The 21,054-nt window shown below is 41.5% G+C and overlaps 1 protein-coding gene across 1 annotated transcript; it reads left to right on the top strand.

Moving 5' to 3' along the window:
* Positions 1-999: 999 nt before the first annotated feature.
* LOC141015899 (piggyBac transposable element-derived protein 2) lies at positions 1,000-19,180 on the top strand. Its single transcript, XM_073490123.1, has 3 exons — positions 1,000-1,390; positions 17,307-17,376; positions 17,560-19,180. Exons 1-3 carry the CDS (start codon positions 1,000-1,002, stop codon positions 19,178-19,180), a joined length of 2,082 nt encoding a protein of 693 aa, XP_073346224.1.
* Positions 19,181-21,054: the final 1,874 nt, after the last annotated feature.

Raw genomic sequence — 21,054 nt, 5'->3', positions numbered from 1 at the left:
TGTTGCACAGTTATCTTGGAGTTCGAGGTGATACTTTAACATCTAATTTTTAAAACGTTTTTTTTCTTTAGGCTATAATTTGTCAACTAAAATATACGTCACAGCAACGTCTATGGCCCTCGCCTTTACCTGCTGGCGGCTTTTGGAGTGTGCGACCCCTGCACTAACCATGAATAAATCCCAAAAAAGAAAAGTCTCAGAAGGAAATAGAGAGTTTAATTCTGCGTGGACAGATTCATTTGCCTTCACCGCCAACGACGCTGTAATGTAACGTTGAAAGACATTTTCAAAACAAGCACTTAGCATTCGCTGAAAAATACCCAACTGAAGATGAGCGAAAGAGAGCAATTTCGGAACTGCAACGAAAAGGTGAGCAGAGCAAACATACTTTCAAGAAGTGGATCACCTCTCCGCAGTCAACTACAGCTGCTAGTTTTGTGGCAGCTCAGGAGATCATAAGGAGGGGGAAGCCGTTCACAGACGGAGAATACATGAAATAATTGTTCATAAAAATATCAGAGCATCTATTCTCCAGCTTTAAGAACAAACGGGAAATTGTTCAGAAAATTTGAGAAATGCCATCAAGGACAGGACCATTAAAATGGCAACAAACATCACCAGCAAGCAAATTGATGACACCAATTCAGCTCAAGCATTTTCAATTGCCTGTGATGAGTCAAGTGATGTGAACGATGTTGAGCAGACAGCACTGTTATGCGGATATGTGAACTCTGATGGGCCGCAGGAAGAACTGATTGAACTCCAAACGCAGGGACAGGACATTTGTGAGGCTGTTGTGAGTTGTCTACAAGCAAAAGGAATAAACACCACTCACCTGGTGTTAGTGTCTACTGATGGGGCACCCAGTATGAGAGGAGCACAGAAGGGCTTTGTGAATTTACTTCAAAAGTCACTGGATCGAGAGCTGATGACGTTTCACTGCATCCTCCACCAAGAAGCACTGTGCGCTCAAACATTCCCCCTGAATGTGTGGAAGTGATGAACTTAGTCATCAAGATAGTGAACAAAATAATTGCAAACGGGTTAAGCCACCGACAGTTTTGTTCATTGTTAGAAGAAGTCGACAACGCATATTTGGATCTCCTGCTGCACAACAGAGTCTGGTGGCTGTCCAGGGGAGAGGTGCTGAAACGCTTCGCTACCTGTCTGGAGCATGTGAAAACCTTCTTGGAAAGCAAAGGCCTCAGCTATCCCAAATTGGGAGACCTCGATTGGCTGGAAAAGTTTTACTTCATGGTGGATATGACAAGTCACTTAAACACGCTGAATAAAAATCTCCAAGGAAAGGGAAGCACGGCCCTGCAGATGCTGGAGGATGTTTTGGTGTTTGAGCGCAAGATGACAGTGTTTGCCAGAGATGCACAGAAAGGTACGTTCTCTCACTTCTCCTCCCTGAGAGAGTTCAAAGAAGCGAACAATCACATAAATTGTGATTATTTCCACCGTGCCATTATCGCAATACAAGCTGCATTTGGAGAAAGATTCAGTGAGTTCAGAAAGGAAAAAAACACTCTCTCTTTCCCTGTCACACCCCTGGACATCGACCAATCCCTGCTGAACACGTCCGCATTCACAGGAGTAAGTAAGCCCGATAAGAACAATAGCATTTAATATGCTATTATTTTTCAGGAAAAAAAAACATTTATTTCAGACCCGGAGCTGATGTAGGTTTTTTTGTATGTTCAGGTGCTTCAGTTGATTGCTGGCTGAGAAAAAAACCCGAAGGGGATGAGAGCACACTGAAATGGACTTGTCACAGATGTTCCTAATTTTGTTTACTTTTTTAAAGCTGTTAAGCTGCAGCTAAATGTTTTATTTATGTTAAAGTGGGCTAGTTTTTATTTTAATTTTACACAAATATAGAAAGGACTCAAATAAGCCTGCATAGTTCACAGTTTAACAGTAGGCCTACACATGCACACTGCACTTCTGTTTGTTGTATTCCGTGGTTGTAACAGGTAAAATTAAAAAAAAAAAGATTAAAACTTTTAAAAGTTTATAAGCTCTGTTATTTTTTGCGGCTCCAGACTATTTTTCTTTGGCGGAAGAGGGGGAAAAATGGCTCTTTTGACAATAAAGGTTGCAGACCCCTGGTCTAGCTGAACAGAAAACATTCCAGCTTTCTGGACGTCACTGGCGATGCTCTCTTGAATGAGGTGCCCAAGTGCATCAATCACCGAGTTAACGGTTGTTTTGGAGAGTAGGGTGATGAGAGACCCTCTACCTCTTGATCCACTGGACTGATGCAACTTCCTGCTTTTCTCGACACAGTCATTTAAATGTTCTCTAAGGCAGATATCATACTTGCCTAATAACACAATCAGTTCCAAAAAGTTTCCATGATCGATGGTGTTATCATCCAGAGTGTATGCGTTCTCCTCATTCTCCACCTGCCTATAGCTCAGCCCCCTTTTCCCAAGTACTTTGACCACATCCACTACTCGCTCCAAAACTTGGCATCTCTTTTTCACTTGTTCCCTATGAGCTGACATCTGACTGCCAGCGAACAAGCTGCTGATGTTGCTTTTTGTGCGCAGATGTATATGTCGCCAATCACTCATGCCTGTAATAAATACGCTGGTATCAGTCCTCCTTGCAAATGGCAGATACACAAAGCAGAACAATAAATGGCGTTCTTTGCAATAAGTGAGCCACTTCCTGCTAATGCCATATTTACAGGTGAACACCCTCATCACAACTGCACTGCTGGTGTTCTGCTGTGGGTGATGAGGGTGTCCTGTTCTTCCGTCTCTCTCTCCTGTTCTTCCGTTTCTCTCTCCTGCTCTTCCGACTGCTTTCTCACACACTGCTCCACTGGGGATGGTGGATCAGCCTGGTGTAACATATAAGGATTGACACAATTTGTTGAGGTTTTGAGGAGTTCCCAGATAACAAGGTGACAAAAAGCTGGGGGTGCTAAGAAAATAATTGATTTTCATGACTTCAGTTACTTTATAAGGAGGTTCTCGTTTTTTCAATGAAAACAGATGATACACAGCATGAGCATGTTCGATATAAAAGTAGTTTTAACTGAATTTGGCCAAAGAATATTCAACAAAATAGTTAAGCCTAATACAAGTGACCACAAGACAATGGCAAAAATGTTTCACATGCAAAGGTGACAGATTCAGCACCGGACAGCACTGGACAGCGCCCATGCGCCTGCCAATAACCAGACAACACATCCAAAATGCGACAACAAGTTCATTTATTCCAGATGAAAACAAACAACTATACATTGGTAATATTGTTTCGGATCACAACATCATAACTTAAGAAATTAAATTAATAGTGAAAATAATAACATAGGCTACAAAGTGCAGCCGCAACGAGAAGTGCAAACAGCTTGTGTCTAATGATTCGGATCACAACATCATAACTTCAGAAATTAAATGAATAATGATATTAATAACATAGGATGTAAAGTGCACACACTAATGATTCGGATCACAACGTGATCTTTGTCCCCCTGGGAGACTGGGTCTTTGTCTAGATTTTCTACCTGCACTCTTTTTTTCTTGATCACAAAACGATCCATTGCAATGGACTGTAGGCTAGCTAGCCTTAAGGCCCTTTCACACCGGAGACGTATTTTTCATGCGCGTCAATATTTTTTTTCGAACCCCAGTTTTCATCACAAGTACTTTTTTCTACTGCGAATGTGTCGCGGCGAAAATGCGACATAATTTTTTTCCGCAGCGAGGTCGATTTTTCTGAGCTTTCGCCCGGCAACTAAAAGCATCAACCAATCATGTAGCGTGAAAACAAGGTACGTCACAACCCCAACATCACAACACTGTGACAACAATGGCGGATCTACTGATAACCTGCGTCTCTCATCACCCTGTGTTATTTGACAAGGGACACAAAAATTACAAGGATAACGAATTGAAGGATAATGTGTGGCAAAGCATCACCGAACATCTCGGCTATCAAGACAGTGAGTTGTTGTTAGATGTAGTAGAGTTGGTAACAAGACGGCAGCGGCACAACAATGCTGGTTTTGCTAACGTAAACAAACCGGTGTATACGTGAGGGATAATCAAGGAGTAGGTTCTCGACGGGAGGTAAAGAAACACACAATGATAATTTTAATGTCGTACCTTTTATGATTTTAGTTGAGGATGCAAAGAGACTGGAAAAACCTGAGGGACACGTATGTGAGGAAGAAGAGAGAAGAAAAAGAAACTACGCGCGAAAATAAACAAAAGACTCCCCCCTCCCCTCCCCTCCTCTCCCCTCACACACACACACACACACAGGCTATGGGGTACAGGTGCAGCACAAACACGCAAGCGGGGATTGGATTGGAACAGAATGACTACTTGTGAACTTTTTAATGTTTTTTAACTTAAAAAAATAAATATAAATATTTTAAAATATAAAATAAAATACTTGAGGGGCTTAACTGGGGCTACACAGATTTTTGACGGGGCTATAACATCCCCTCGACCCAGTGTAGCGCCGTACCTGAGTAGCATGCACAGCTAGCTAAATTGTTAAATGCTACTTGTAACTACTGACTGTGTTAACAGTTAGCAAGCACAACTTAAATAAACTACACCCAAACTTGATTCATGTCTGACCCAGGTAGACTGCAGTTCATCACTTCTTAACTGAAGTTCAGATTCCCCTCCACTCGCACCGGCGTCGGCTGCAGGTCTCTCCTCCTCCTGCCTCCCCTTCCCCTCACCCACCTGACGGCCACCTCTGCCATCGTTACTTGTGGCTGAAAATGAAGCTCCGCCATAGCCACCAGAAAACATCTGTGTTATTTTAACACATTTCGCAGCATCTGCCTGAAGGGCTTCTCTCATTTTCACTCTAATTTTCTCCGCGCCTCCTTTCCGCTTCTTGCTGTTCTCCATGTTTTTGATCTCCTCTCTCTCTGTATGATTGCTTGATTGACAGCCGAGGCCCAAGAGGGAGGGCCCAGAATCAATCATTACTAATGGGCCGATCTACCAGTTTTGTGTACCAATAGGTATCATGACTAATACCATTACTAATACTAGTAGGCTACCATTAGTAAAAAAAAAAAAAAAAAGGTTTGAAGCCCAGGTTGTAAAGCATCACCTCCCGCTATTTCTGGCATTGTTCTACCACCTCCGGAGCGTAGTCCTTGTAAATGGAGATGGGGGAGCCTTGGTACTGTAGCTTACCTCTCCTGGCTCGGGCCTCGCGTATGATCCTCTCCTTCACCTGGTACCTGTGCAGCCTGATAATGACGGGCCGTGTTCTCTGCCCCTGCTTCGGTTTCTTGGATAGCGTACGGTGAGCTCTGTCACATTCTGGCGGTGATTCCAGGAAGCCTTCGCTAAAAACTTCCATGAGCAGCTCTGCAAAGAAGGTTGTGGGCCGCGGCCCCTCCACTGACTCAGGTATGCTGACCACCCTGATATTGTTTTGCCGACTCCAGGACTCTTGTCCTGACTTGTTTTGGTTTGTCTATATTTCTCGGTTTTTGTATCATTCAGCTTTGTTTAATTAAAGCTCACCTTTTGTTCCCCCCAATTCTGCCTCCCGTGTGTTGTCTGCATTTGGGTCCTCACCTTGTTTAACCATAAATTGTAACATCACAAGTGTCACAGAAATAGTAATAAAGCATTTAACTAATTGTACAATAAATACAGCCATTAATAATTAGTTTACAAATTAATGTATTAATCTATTTATAAATAGACTAAATTACAAAGTAATTCATTATTTGATATTTTAATGGGCGATAAAAAGAGGAATTATAAATAGAATTTACAAATGAAATCTTAATCCATCAATAAATAGTTCAAATTAAAAAGAGATTTACAAAAAAAACATGTAAAGGTCAATAAGTACAGCATTTAAAATTACATTAATGAATACATAAATAATTAATGTAATTTAAAAATCTATTTGAAAATGCAGTTTAAAAAGACAAATAAATAGCTGGATTCACAAATTGAATTAAGAATACAGATTTTTATCAGGCATTTTTATCTGCATTTCCATTTACCTGCTGCTTTTCCTTTTCCTATTAGCTATTTGATTTGCTTAGTCATTTAGATTCTCCTTTTAGCCTTTCTGTCACACTTTGGTCCTTGAGCCAGTAAAATGAGCTAAAACAATTCAAATTAGCTGATGTACAAGCTCTCTGATTGTCATCTGCAGATGAATGACATGCCTGGATGTGCATCGGAAGCAAGCGCACTTCCGCCAACTAGCCGGCTAACCTCCAGTTTTGTGCCTGGCTCACTTGAATGGGGATTAAATAATTTAATTGTGTGAGTCTACTAGACTTTCCAAATGTTATTGGACCCAATGGCTCCAGTTATGGTCAGGGTTAAGGGGTTAGAGTTAGGAAGGGGTAGGGTTAGGTTAGAGGAGTTGCTGCTTAAATTGCCACAATGTGGGTCCAGTGCACTGGCGCAGAGGCCTGCATAAGGTTGCATGTACCCACACTACCCGTTGGAAAAAAAGAGGTCCCTCAGGCTGTGCATAAGTGTACTTGTGTACTTGTGTAAGCCCTGTAGAGTAGTTAAGGCCAAGAGCTGGTCAGTGGTGAACCCCAAATCTGAAGCAAAGGCGGTAGGGGGTGGATCGTGGCCCTGAAGGGTCAATGGTCCGGTAAGTGCTAAAACATGCATTACAAAGTCATGATGCAACTCAAAAACCTTCTCAAACATAAGGAGAACACATAAGAAAACTATATTCCCATGTTGTGTGCAAAAATCATGGAGAATCATAAAAGAAGGAAGGAAAATAATAATATAATGTAAAATTGAGTCAAGCATGGTATTGAATGTATGGATAATAATAATTTCACCTTTTAAAAAGCAGGATGGGAGACGAAAGCTCATTTGTAATGTATGGAGGACCCCTGCTGGATGAAGCTGTGTAGGACCTCCCGACGCAAGCCCTAGTGCTGAGGGCAGATGAGTATTGACCAAAAATGATTTTAATTTTAAAGAAATGAAGAGTGTTTAACGCTGTTGGCTTGACCAGAACTTCCTCTGCAAAGAAGCATAACAAGCCCCCAGGAAGAGCACCAGGCTTTGAACCAGTTTTCGTACTGTGTAATTACATATGCTCTCCTTGTAGCATTATAGTGATTGTTGTTGTATTATTATATCATTGTTTAAACACTATTACTATATTAATATATATTATCTATTACCTAACATATCTATTTAATGATAGTGGTGAAGACCAATGAATTATAGTCTATTATTATATTGCCATGTTTATTTATATTTGATTTTTCTTCTCCTTTTTGTTGTTGTTTTATTATTATGGTTATTGTTGTTGTTACTATTAACTGTTAAATATGGAGGAGGAGGAGGAGAAAAGAGGCAGGAGGAAGAATTGGGGTTCTCTTTGTTTATTTTTTTCTCCTCCTTGAGCAGAAATGGATAAAGAAAAGGGTCTTTTGAATGTCAAGTTCAGCTTCACAGCCCTGCCAGATGGTTCTCTCAACAAGAACAAAGTTATTTGCATTTACTGTCGATGTGAACTGAGTTACCACTGGAGTACGTCCAGTCTCAAATACTACTTGCTGACCAAGCACACAGCTGGTGCAGAGAGCCCTTCTCCCCCTCCCCAAAGGCAGACCACGCTCATGTTTTTCCTTCCACGTGTGCGGAACCTTAAAGGAATAGTTCACTCTAGAACGATTCAGTCATTATCGACTCACCCTCATGCTGATGAGAAGTCCGGTGTAGTTTTTTATTCCTCAAAGTGCAGCTGGAGACCCGCGGGGGTACCCTCCTGCAGCAAAAATCAATATAACGAGCGTCAATGGCGTCCGAGATGAAAAGGTCCATAAAACTACACAAAAACGTTGTGATATTCCTCCATACTGCTCGTTCGCTGCAATCCAAGTGTCCTGAAGTGGCGACATCCAGAGTTTACTCGAAACGACGTCATTTAGTACATTTTTCTAGCCTAAACAGTCACTATACTATATTTGCCTGGAGGCACGCTCTGTGTTCACGTGAGTCTCCCTCACAGCATTTGCACTACAGAAGCTGCGCCAGACAAGATCAACGAGACTTGCGATAGATCCACACCAGTATTTACATGCTGCTGTGAGTTTCAAAGTTTCAAATCAGTAGTGCAGGCAGATCCCTCTTGTGTTTGTGTGTCGCTCGGTCTCTCACAGCTGGATCACTGATGAGATAACAAAATATTCAGTGGTCATCTTTACTCTTGGCCCTGCTGGTCTTGGTTTTGTCCAGTTGATCTTTGGGATCCTGAAGAAGGTCTCTGGCACACCTCTACGCAAGCAGGATGCTGGTTGTCGGTGACAGTATCAAACAAAAACTGCCTGCGCTAAAATTCATTGCAGCAAAAATATTCCGTTTCTGTTGGCATCGGAGTGCAATGTGAGCAAAGGCTCTACCAGTCGCTGTTTTCTGGTGGCAGCTCTGGATAGTCAACCATGTCCTCTAATGCTAATTCAGCTGCAGCTTGGCTCTTCTCTGCTGGATCTCATCAGCTGTTTACTCTGACAAAATATATATCCTGCTTGAATATCCGAGTCAGCCAAAACACTGTAAAAGGTCTTCCCTTCCATAATCTCTTCTGCCAAATCTGACTGTCGTCATTGAACATATGGGTAATTTGCATACAAGTGAGACATGTTTTTTAGCATGATCTAACACGCCCCCCATGAATGTATCAGATACCCAGAGGTTGAGACTAGAAATCCAAGCTGAAATGGCACATAGTTACCAGAGTACCAGTGACGTAGGTGGTTCCTGGTAGAACTGCAGGTTTTAAAGCAGCCCCCCAGAGACGCAGAGAAAATTAAGAAAGTTTGTTGGTATGTCCTTTAGCCTGCCCCAAATTTAAATAGATTAAGGTTGAAAATTGACAAAGTCATCCTTTAAAGGAGAACAGGGAGTTTTCTACACATAGAGATTTGCTACCGAAATCAACAAACTTTGATATGTGCTGTACTGCCACCAAGAGCTGAATGACCTTTCATAGCAGCGCTGGCGGTAGATATCTGATGGTACCACCCAAATTTGATGCCGATTGAATCATGCATTAGAGATATGGCGGCATTTTTTTAATGGCCACAAGATGGAGCTGTATGTACCGCACTTTAATTTGTTGTGCACATGCTCATGGATAACTGCTGTACCAAGTTCCATCTTATTAAAGGAAACAGAATTGCAAGGAAAAAAAACTGCCTTGTAACAGGCAGAAACCTTGGAGCAGAACCAGACTCAATGGCTTTCTCCTGAACTGACACTAGAAGATGATTTCACAGGAGGGAAGCTTGATGGCTTGGAGACTCTAGGAACCACAGGTAACCCTGCATCCTGAGAGCACAGCGTTCGAGTGGGGTAATGGGGTACTATTAGATCTTTAAGATATGCAGGTACCTGGCCATTAAGGGCGTTGTACGTGAGGAGGGTGACTTTAAATTAAATTCTGGATTTTACAGGAAGCCAGTGCAGAGATGCTTATATGGGAGAAATATGTTTTCTCATAATGAAGTTATTATAACTTAAGTTCAGGAACTAGACCATGCCTCTCCCCCTCGCTAATTTGAGTCACCTGTCACCTATCTAACCACAATCACCTGGGTCCCATCTGTGCCTTTCCAATCCAATCACCTGTGCAGACCTATATAGGCAAGCCTAACCCTTTTTTCTCCTGTTTGTCTCAAGTTCTGACATTCGTTTGCACTGAGACAAGCATTTTGGAACTAAAATTTGAAAAAGTACCAGCTTCCCAATGGATCAAGAGCTGTACCTTAATCCTTCTGACGGCAATCCTTTCGATGATCATTCCGTCATCTCTGAATCTTACAGTAATTCTAATATTTGGTTAAATGTCTTTTGGCAATTTTCACCACAGTGAAACCACTCATCTTGACAGAATTGGTGAAATTCAACTAATTTTGTTGGCTTCCTGCCACAGACTTGTTTCTTCAGGTCTTCAAGTCACGACTTTGGGAAGGCCACTCCAAAACCTCAATTCTAGCCTGATTGATCCATTCCTTTACCACTTCTGATGTGTGTTTGGGATCATTGTCTTGTAAGAACACGCAACTGCACCCAAGACCCAATCTTCTGCTGATGATTTGAGATTTTTCTGAAGAATTTGGAGATAATCCTCCTTCTTCATTATTCCATTTACTTTCTTTAGAGCAGCAGATCAACTGGCAGCAAAACAGCCCCACAGCATAATACTACCAGCACCATGCTGGATAGTAGGTATGGTGTTCTTGGGGTTAGGCCTCACCTTCTCTCCTCCAGACTTATTGCTGGTCAATTAATGGCACCACCTTTATTGGTAATTGTATGTGGTTATGCAGATTCCGTTAAGAGGCAGGCAGTCAGCTGGTCCCAAGTCTGCTGGTGCACTGCTATCAATCCTGCCACAGCTATGCCTCCACATAACTCATTCAAAGAAGCAGGAGTATGGCTTTCATATGGCGCTAACCGCTAATATTTACAGATGAATTAACAGCACACAGAATATTGGGCTGCAGCTGTATGAAGTCAGTAGAACATCAGAGAAGCCATCGCTGACAGAGTACTGTAAATGTGTCGTTGTGGTAAAAAGTTTGATAATATATAAACACAGTATATCATGCTTCAAAATTACTGCTACCTTCTTCCCTAAAGTAAATATTCAAGCTCACGGTGTGTGAGTGATGAGTGCCATGCATTTAAAGCTGGGGTTGGTAATTCTGTTCAGAAGCATTTATTATTATATTTGTAGAATCCAGACAGTAATCAAAATATCAAATGCTTTGGAAAAAAAACTGTCCTTACCTGCCCACCCTGCGCTGACTCCGCCCATCACTCAATGCGCATGTCCGGAGTACATGAATACCGAATACACTTTCAAAACAAACTCTGAATGCTAACAAAGCTAGCTTTACAGCTATCAGTGCTAGCAATGGCTACGCTGGTTGTTTAGGTTAAATATGATAATATTAGGTGTTTACTTACAGGTGAATGAGACATGAGGTAGCTACTTGTAGTTAGATGTTGTGATGAAAACGATGCACTGATACACTGTCCTTCCCACCGCTCGTGAGGACTCGGTTGGCGGTTTTTGGCAGTCATCAGACCACCTGTGTTCATGGTTTGGGGAGAGTGGCTTTGGAGAGAGGCCTGAATGCAGGGGGTGGGATTTTTTGGCTGCATACTTTCAAAATCTAGCCTGGGCTTGACAGTTTCTCCATCTTGCCAACCCTAGCTTTAACTAGTCATGCTTATTGATGTAACCTAATGAAAAGAGACAGACCAAATTATGCACACGAATGTGGACATGACTGATATGATGTTTTACCCACAGGTGGTCTTAGTAAGTACAGTCAAGTCAAGTCTAAGTAAAGGAGTGAACACAACTGTATTTAATATACAATCATGACACATCACAGGCACAGCATTATCTCCTTATTCACATAAATAAGTCATTTAAAACCACTCCACTTCTCATTGTCTTCATGTGATTGGACAGAGTTGGATGTGGGGGGACTTGCACCTGACTGGGATGGGAACTGTGACGTGTACTGGAATGATTGAACTTTAACATTTAGGGACACTGTAACATGTGGACACTCTTTATATTTACTTTTTGACATAACAGACACAATTATATATATTATACACATGATCTGCTGATTTATTAGCCAAATCATAATATAAAATAGGAGACGACAACCAGTAATATTTTGTGGTCATACTTGAGAGATACAGACTGGGAATATAGTCCTGGTGTAAAAGTGGCAGATTATGTAATCAGTAGATGATGATTTGTTATTGTGTCACTAATAAATTCAGGTTTCTGTTCACGTCTTAACATTATGAAGACCATCTGTGCTTAAAATACAGTGACAGTGAAATGCTGGACAGAAAACAGTATTGCCAGCTTAAAAAGTTTGCTACGATTGCACAGAGTGGGATGTTTTCCATAACTCATGTGCAGACTTTAATAAACTGACACAGACGGTTTCTTTTAACATATCCTTCTGTGTGGACACTGTTACTTACAAGGCGGGGAAAGGATTGAATTTTTATTCTTAACAAACTATACAAGCATTTGGAAAAAAACCTCAAGCCCATGCCAGGCTTTCATTTGCAGATTTTCCATCAGCATTAAACACAATGCAGCCTCATCTCTTGCTTGCTTTAGTGGTTAATACATGTTTTTAATCTGCCCCACCATCCTGTTTTATGGATATTAGACTTCCTAACTAGCAAAGGGTTTCTGTTAATGGCTGTCTCTCAAAATCTATTGCTTTGCGCACTGGCTCACCACAAGGGTGTGTTCTCTCACCTTTATTCTTCATCATGTTCACTGATGAATGCAGGAACACATGGGAGAGCAGCTACTTCTTCAGTTCTCTGACAATACTGCATTGCTGCCCCTCCTCCTTGGGTCAGAAGCCTCACACTGAAAGAGAGAAACAGTCTGAACCGCTTTGTTAAAATGCTTTGTCTTTTAAATTCTCCTATTTCTTCACATCTTCCATTTATTACAGATTCCTTTATACCACTGAGCCACTTATTTCATTCTGTTTTATTTACTTTAACTCTTTATGTAAAGTAACTGCTCACCTCTGGATATACAATTGATTAAGCTGATGTTATCTTCCTTCCTACTTACTAATCAATATCCTGACACTGACCATCAATGTGACCGCTGTCACGCTGCTAAAGGAATCATGATCTATTTGGACTTGATCTGAAGTTGAAATACTTATAAATCTCCAAAGTCACCATAGGTATCACTTTGGCTAAGAGATCTGATGATGGCTAGAGGATAAGTGTCACTGACATCTGCTGGATACCTAGCAGGCTAAATATCTGTCTGGGTCGCAGATGAGTCAGGGAGCCAGGAACGAGTTACAGCCAATAAGACCAACACTTCTCTCCTTTCTCCCTCTCTCCTCTGCCGTCATGTGCAGCAGCTCTCTGAAACGTGTCTTCTCTGGCATCTCTGTATATGGAGCAGGTGCAATAGTAGCCTATAGTTTCTATCAGAATACCTAGACACAAGCCTTTTTCTGTGTTTATGACAGTGAATCCTTGCTGAACCATAATATGAGCAGGCAGTTATATGCTTTCAGTGCAAAAATAATCCTTGCGGCCCACGTATCCTAATCACTTTCATCATGTCATAATCATCATCAGATCAACATTTGCTAAAAACTGTTAGTTTACCTTTGTCACTATGTTTCACTGAAAACAGCAACACTCAATAACTAACTAAAGCAGGAAAAAATGATTTAGCAGGAGGAGTTTTCCATCTTCCATCTATTTGTCAAAACCTTTTTCTAGTTTTTTGTCACACTTTCCCTCCACTACATAGGCCACTTGTTTTATTCAGACTAGGAGAAATGGGTAAATAGCAGGAGAGGGAGAGGAAGAGGATAAAAGACTACAATAAATAGAAATGGAGGTGGTGGAGGAAGGATAGGTTAGATAGGTAGATAGTGTTTACAACACTATCCACTTCGACTTCCCTATCTGGCATCCCACTCCGATTGCATTTATCAATTTTAAATACCTGCCTGCCTCCCTAGTTGTGTGTGTGTGTGTGTGTGTGTGTGCGTGCATGAGAAAATGTCTGTGTGTACATGAGTGGATGTGACTGAGATAGATGACCTGTGGTAAATAGAGCTGTTCCTCACAGCCAACAGTGAGCAAGGCTACTGGCCACACAGGAGGATAATGTACACCAGCCTACATTTCAACAGTGTGTGTGTGAGTATACTAAATGCTTCTTGTTAAGCATCTGAGACATTGTTTTTTGTTAAATATGTGATTTTCTAAAGACTGTATATTAGTGTCTCCATATTAGTGTATATGTGTGTGTGTGTGTGTGTATAGCCTATATATGTTTATTCACTGTAAGGGCATGCATTCTATTGATGTGGACATATTTTAATTATAGCATTAGCCTATTTTATTATACATAGGCAATATTTTGATACTAAAAGAAAAAAGATTTTGTTCTGGTGAGCCTGACTGGAAAGCACAGATACTTAAGAGCAGGAGGAGCAGACGGACGGTCCAAATCAGTGGCAGCAGGGCGGTCGATCCAGTGTGGTAGCCGAGCTAACCCTGCTGTCTCTGGTCTATTATTATAGAAATAATTGTAAACTTTCAGGAAATACTCAGTACCTAATCATCTAGTAACGAGAGACTACTAGTCAGTAACTACCCAGATTTATGTATCATTTTATATGAAGGTACACAAAAAGAAGGGGTAACTAATTAACCCCTTAACGCCTATTGTCGCGATTTCGCCTCAAACCGCTTCTATTCAGAATGCAGCTGAGATAGTGCATGTGTTCCCCCAAATGTCGGTTTATTCCTCTTCGATACGGACCTAGGAACGTTTTGCAATCACTGGTTTCTCGTAGGACCAGTCAAAGTGGGAGCCACATCCGGGTGACGATCTTGATCACTTCCGGTTTTGGTGCTAGCGAGTCGAAGCATGGATCTATAATAAGACCTGGATATGGCGCCGCCTCTCAGCAGACACGCCAATTTTTCCCAGTGGCCACTCGTGGTATTGCAACAAAAAATCCCATGGGGCCCAGAAAGCATTTTTCCCATAGACCGCAATAGTAAAAGAGAAGCCTGTAAAACTGTTCTCAGGACACCTCCAGCTGTAACCACTGTTAATTGCTAATCTTTGTATTCCATATCTTTAAGTCATGGACTTTTAAACCGTCAAAAAGTTTTCTAAAGGCCAGAAAAGCCCCCCCAAAGTCTCATTTTCCATGGTGACGTCACAGCTGTGTGCGTGAACTCCCAAGCGCGGTCGTGCTGTGTCGGAGGATGCCTGTTGGCTTAATGACGGCTCTGAACGGGGCTAAACGTGGTCGGAAAAGTGAATAAACGACTCCGGGATGAGTTTTTTTCGAGACAGAGTTGTGATACAAGTTTCATACTTTAATGGCATGTATTTTTAAATGCAATTCTAAAGGTATTTTGGCGTTAAATTACCCGCTTAATGACCGCATTTTCACTTACTGCCAGTGCCACTGCTGTGTAAAAGTCGAAGTTATTTACCTGCATGTGATAGTTTCGGTGATGTGTCACCAGGGTCTAGGTCTCACCTTGACTGATGTTCAGTATCCTTTTCATCCTATCATAACGACCTTTTATAACGGTTTGAACCGTCTCAGTCTGATGGCCTGGAATTATGCAATCTGCAGCAGAGCATACTGATGATGATGCAAGTATAAACTACAACGCAATAAATAATAAAGATGAATAATAAAATAGAAAAATATAAGATAAAATTAATTAAGAAATGCACATTTTACTTACGTAATGTCAAAGCATTCTCTATTTAAAGAAAGTAAGAAACAACAGTCAACATGCAGTTACATATGTTATACTCTCACTTGGCTCTTACAAACTATTTTTCTCAGTTTTGCAGACTGTAATCACAAATTAAACATTTTTTACTTGGGACAGATTTGTTTGAGCCTTGGAAATATTTTACAATTATTTTGTATACATATATGCACAATCAACTTACCTATGCACATGAATAATGGCACTTGCACTTCGGTAGAGATATTCGCACTTTATTGGATTCGCACACAACATTGTTTACACATCACACCAGCTCCGCCTGAAAGGAGATAGTCAGGATCCTGAATAGAGGGAGATTGGACATGGTGTATCACTTTGTTAGTATTTGGTGGAACATGTGCCATAATTACTGTGGCTTACATGTGTAGAGTATAGTGCCATAAGTGTGTGCATTTAGTTGAGTCATTGTGTACAGTATGAAACACTAAACTGTCCTCTGTGCTCCAGGGTTTTTGGCCAGAAGGCTTCCCCGGGGGCCAGACACCTCTTTATAGTTCCAGGAGGGACTATATCGGTGAGAGATGTCTTGTGTAGATAGTGGAAAGCTTAATATTTGTTTGGAGTAAGAGTGGGCGTATTAACATATTGCATGGGGGTTAGGAGTTAGCAGTGTGTTAAAGGCTGAATATCGAGAGTGAACAGAAAAACACCACCTATTGACCAGAGATGGGAGTCACGACAACAGATAAAGTAATTCCTGCAGTCGGTTGCCAGACCCATTGCTAAGGACGCCACTCTGATCAGAGTAGCACAGAGAAGAACTATGCAGGGTATTTACCTTGTGTTTCATTTTTACCTTCATTAAACAGCTTCAGACTAATTGTGACGGTAGATAAATGACTTGTAACTTGTTACAGGGAGAGTGGAGGCTCCTTCCATATCGTGGCTAAAACCCAAACCTCTGGCCACAGGCTCAGCTCTCTCGTCTCGGTGAAAAAAAAAAAAAAGCTCCCATCTCTGTGGCACCGTGAGTCCGCGACACAAACGCGCCCCGTAACATGTAATCTGTTGTTTATGACAGATCAGACTACACAAATACACACAACATAACATGTATATGATAATCCATCGATCCACCGACTGACTTCACTGAAAACAAATGCATACGACCGGGAGGAGGGTGAGGAAAACAGCGGAGAACAACGTTTTATCCTTACTTAAAAAAATAAAACAACACAAATTAACCACGTATAGTCTATAACCATGACTTTGAGAACATCACCGGTTGATGTGCCCTATAAATCCATCATTTGATTGTGTAGATCTGTCATTACCGGTCAAACTCATCCACAAGCACTCATGAGCGCGCTGCGCTTGTTCAGAACGCGATTTGCTTGTTCTCATTGCCCCAGGGCATGATGGGAGGCCCCAGAGCATCATGGGGGGTGACTCAACTGCGCATGCTCTATGGGCCCCATAACGCAGAAGTAAACCCGGAAGTCAGGAACTTTTTCGGTGTATGCGCCAGGCGAGCAACTCCGTTGAAATCAACGGCCGCCATTTTTGGTCCGGTATCCAGTTATATAATACATCCATGAGTCGAAGTTGGAAACGCCGATGGATTGTCTTATTTGAGGTAAGGTATAGTAAAATAAAAATACATGTCTGCTTATTGTTTGTCTATGTAGCTAGCAAAAGCAAAATAGAGTACTTTTGACCAATATTTTTGAAGATATTTGAAGTTTTCTGTTTGTCGCGAATTTGCGACGTTCGGCCATATTGGCTAAATTAGCCATAGCGGCTACATGTAAACAATACTATATTTAGATGGCTTTCAGCAGTCACACACAATTTCTATAGCAAATACAATTCTTGTAAGTCTCTTATAATCATTATAGAATTGGCATGCTGTTATATGAATGCAATTTTTGCCCTTTATTTTTGCAGTATGCATTCAGGAGAATATGAATGCATCCATGTTCTATGGAAAGTAAACTCCTGGAGTACAAACCAGGGTTCCACCAGCAGAAAGTGATGACAGCTGTCTTAGTGAGAGTGGAGACAGTGATGATGAGTACATACCTGCACAAGGTGATGAAAATAGCAGTAATAATGCTATAATATTGTACAGACTTTCAGCTTTTGTGTTGTTAGCCACATATTTGTGGATGTCACCGTGAGAGCATGTTGTGTATATGTAAATAAAAATGTCACTTTTCAATAGTGTTTTTTTTTAAACACCAGGTGACCACAGCAGCAGCAGCAGCAGTGATGACAGCAGCACTGAAGGAGAGGATGATACTCCTGCAAGAGCAGCCGCTATCAGAATGAAAAGACAGAGGGTAGAGTGGAAGTCAGTGAAACCAAACTCTGCAAAAGAAGTCCCAGTGTGGAAAGCTGATCTTCCTGAGGCAGATGCAATAAAACTGCCCATTCAGTACTTTAGAGATTTCTTCGACATCGAGCTTCTAAACAGTATTGTGGAACAGAGCAATCTATACTGCATACAAAAAAATCCAAATTGTGCGCTAAAATTGGGTCGTAATGAACTGGAACAGTTCATTGGCACAGTAATTTATATGAGTGTTTTGCACTTACCTCGCTCACGAATGTACTGGTCCAGTGCATGCCGACTACCACATGTGGCTGATGTGATGCCCCGTGACAGATGGGAGGAAATTAAACATTACATCCATTTCAATGACAACATGGCACCAAACAACAATGACAGACTTTTCAAAATCAGGCCACTGATTGATGCACTTCTCCCCAAATTCCAGGCTCTTCCGCAAGATCAAATGCTCTGTGTCGACGAGCAAATGGTGCCTTTCAAAGGCAAATCAAGTTTGAAACAATATATCCCCAAGAAGCCACACAAATGGGGATACAAAATCTTTGTGCTTTGTGACACAAAAGGGCTGGTGCATTCCTTTGACATCTTTGCAGGGAAAACTGACCCTGCACCAGGAGGGCCAGACATTGGAGCAAGCGGGAACATCGTACTGAAGCTTGCACAAGTCATTCCGGTAGCACTCAATCACCTGCTATATTTTGACAACTGGTTTTCCTCATTGCAGCTGTTCGTTACCCTTGCAAACAATGGGATACCTGCTCTTGGTACAGTGCAGCAAAACTGCCTGCAAGGCTGCAGTTTCAGTGCGGATGGAGAAATGAAGAAGAAGGGCAGAGGTACGTTCGAAGAGAAACAGACTGTTGTGGACAATGTGGAAATTAGAGCTGTGAAATGGTTTGACAACAGAGGGGTGATCGTCGCCAGCACTTTTGCCAGTGCCCAGCCTGTTTCCACTGTGGAAAGATGGGACAGAAAGCTGAAAAAGAAAATAGCTGTGGAGTGCCCAAGCATCATCAGCCTGTACAACAAGTTCATGGGCGGCGTTGATGCTCTTGATGCACTGATTGCCTATTATCGCATCCACATTAGGTCCAAAAAGTACTACCACAGGTTCTTTTTTCACTTTGTGGATAAGGTCATTGCAAACTGCTGGCTGTTGTATCGGTGTGATTGTGAATCACTGAATATCCTGAAGAAGAAGCAGAGGGATTTGCTGTCCTTCAGAACATCTGTTGCACAAGCCCTCTGCATGCAGGGCAAGGACTTGTCCAAGAAGAAGAGGGGACGTCCTTCAGCAGATGTGGAAAGAGAGTTCGAGAAGAAAAGACACCGAGGCCCAGCCAAGGCCATACCACCACAGGAAGTCCGTGGAGATGCTGTGGGTCACTGGCCAGTGGTTGAAAGTTCACGGCAGCGCTGCAAACTCCCAAATTGTAGGGGACAGACTGTGTTCAAGTGTTCAAAGTGCAATGTTCACTTGTGCCTAAACAAAAATAACAACTGCTTCAGGGAGTTCCATGAGTAAGACACCCCATGAGTGAGACAGCTCAGCTGTTTTGTTGTTGTTGTTACTGTTTTAATGATGTCATTCAGTTTTGAATGTCTGTTTGACATGTCATGCCATCTCCATGAGGACGACAGCTCAGCACATCCTCTGTTCACTGTCAGTGTTTCTCATGCTGTCTCACTCATACACTCACACACACTCACTCACTCACTCACTCACACTCTCACACACACACTCACTCATACACTCACACACACACTCACTCTATTAGACACAGTCCTACACACTTTTCTCAGACAAGGTTCATGTGGTTTTGAGGTGATTTCATAGTTGCTGTTTTGTTGATGGTTCCCGTCAAACATGAAATGTTTCTTTTTGCACACATACTGTATGCTGCATCTGGGCTGTCATTGAGGACATACACAGACAGTCAGAAACAAGTGGTTGACATCGGCTCAACCAGGCCTGCAAGTCATGTCAGGTCCTGCACTGAACTACACACACATACACACACATATTTTTATTTATTGTTGTTTTGTTATCATTGTCATGATGAAGTTTTGAATGTCTGTCATGAAACCAGATTACAATTTAAATTTAAATAGTATGTTGGCATTAATAAAACCAATTTCATGCCTCAGATGGGAAATGTGTTTTAATTACTACTTTATTACTACTTTTATCCATTAATGCCTGTTGTCGCTAATTTGCATCATACCCAAATTTATAACTATTTTATGTGCTACAGTCAAATTAATAATCTCCACTTAATTTAGTCTCTGCTTGAAAGCAAAAACACAAATAATTAATTTTTTAACATAATTGCATATAAATTCAGGCGTCAAGGGGTTAAGGGAAAAACATTAATGTGTAACCTCAGAATATATCGTGGTCAATGTGGGGAAGGGAAAGAGGAAAATAAGGATTTAATAGTAATTAAAATCCAATAAGAACTGTAACTTGTTCTCGCTAGAGACTGTGCTTCTCTCAGAAATAGGAAATGTGACCAGGTGGTAAACAGCAGTACAGTGGAAATGGCTGCGGTGCAGTGAACATGAATGATGGCAGACTGTATGCTAGTGTTTATGTGCATGTGCCATTTTTTAATAACAACACCACAAGATGGCTGACACATCTCCTCTGCCTCTGAAGAGACCATTTTAGTGGGGATTTATAATGTGGAAAGAATTACCCAGTATAATTAAAACCTTAATCTCTTTTTCCCCTCAACAAAACAATTTTGTTCAAACCCAGAGAAGCAATCCAAAATTAATTTACTGCACCACTGAGTAGTATTAATGCCAGTCCCTCTCCCCTCAGCCACCCAGCCACATCCTCATCTCTTACACAAGTTCTGTGATATGAGACCATAGGCTGTGAGTTGTAACATAGGATGTTCCCCATGTAATCATCAGGAGCAGAACAATGCACAGAGGATAGTGGGTATTAGCTCTAATAGACTGTCTTGTGGGGGACCTTGGTCTGACAGTTTTTTCTAACTCTGTGTGGTTGTTTCAGGAGTGTCAGTTTTTCTCATGGTTGGGCTTTCTCATATGTGCTACATCATATCATGCTGCCTTACAGGCTGGACACACTGGATGCCTGTGTGCTGCGTGGCGGCTGCATTGCTGCTGCAGCACAGCTCCTGCTTGCCCTATCTGTTTACATGGAATTTGCCTTTGACAATTACCAATAAATCTGATGATGTGATTTTCCTTTACCCTTCTGAATGAGCAAGAAAGCATGAGGGAGGGAGAGAAAGTGAAAGTGAAAGGAAGAAACTGCCCCTCAACTGTTGGATGTATTCTCTTAATGTCTAGATTACGGACACAGACATTAAAACTAGGGCTGTCAATTGATTAAAATATTCAAATGGATTAATTGCATTACTG

This window comes from Pagrus major, chromosome 20 (assembly GCF_040436345.1).
Source record: "Pagrus major chromosome 20, Pma_NU_1.0".
NCBI lineage: Eukaryota > Metazoa > Chordata > Actinopteri > Spariformes > Sparidae > Pagrus > Pagrus major.
This window is presented reverse-complemented; position numbering and strand designations above follow the sequence as displayed.

What these genes read in the sequence shown, in the direction of transcription:
- LOC141015899 (XM_073490123.1), top strand. Translation starts at nt 1,000, where the DNA reads ATGAACTTAGTCATCAAGATAGTGAACAAAATAATTGCAAACGGGTTA. An exon ending in TGCCAGAGATGCACAGAAAG is followed by an intron (nt 1,391 to 17,306) that starts GTACGTTCTCTC and finishes AAACTCCTGGAG; the next exon opens with TACAAACCAGGGTTCCACCA. An exon ending in AGTGGAGACAGTGATGATGA is followed by an intron (nt 17,377 to 17,559) that starts GTACATACCTGC and finishes TGACCACAGCAG; the next exon opens with CAGCAGCAGCAGTGATGACA.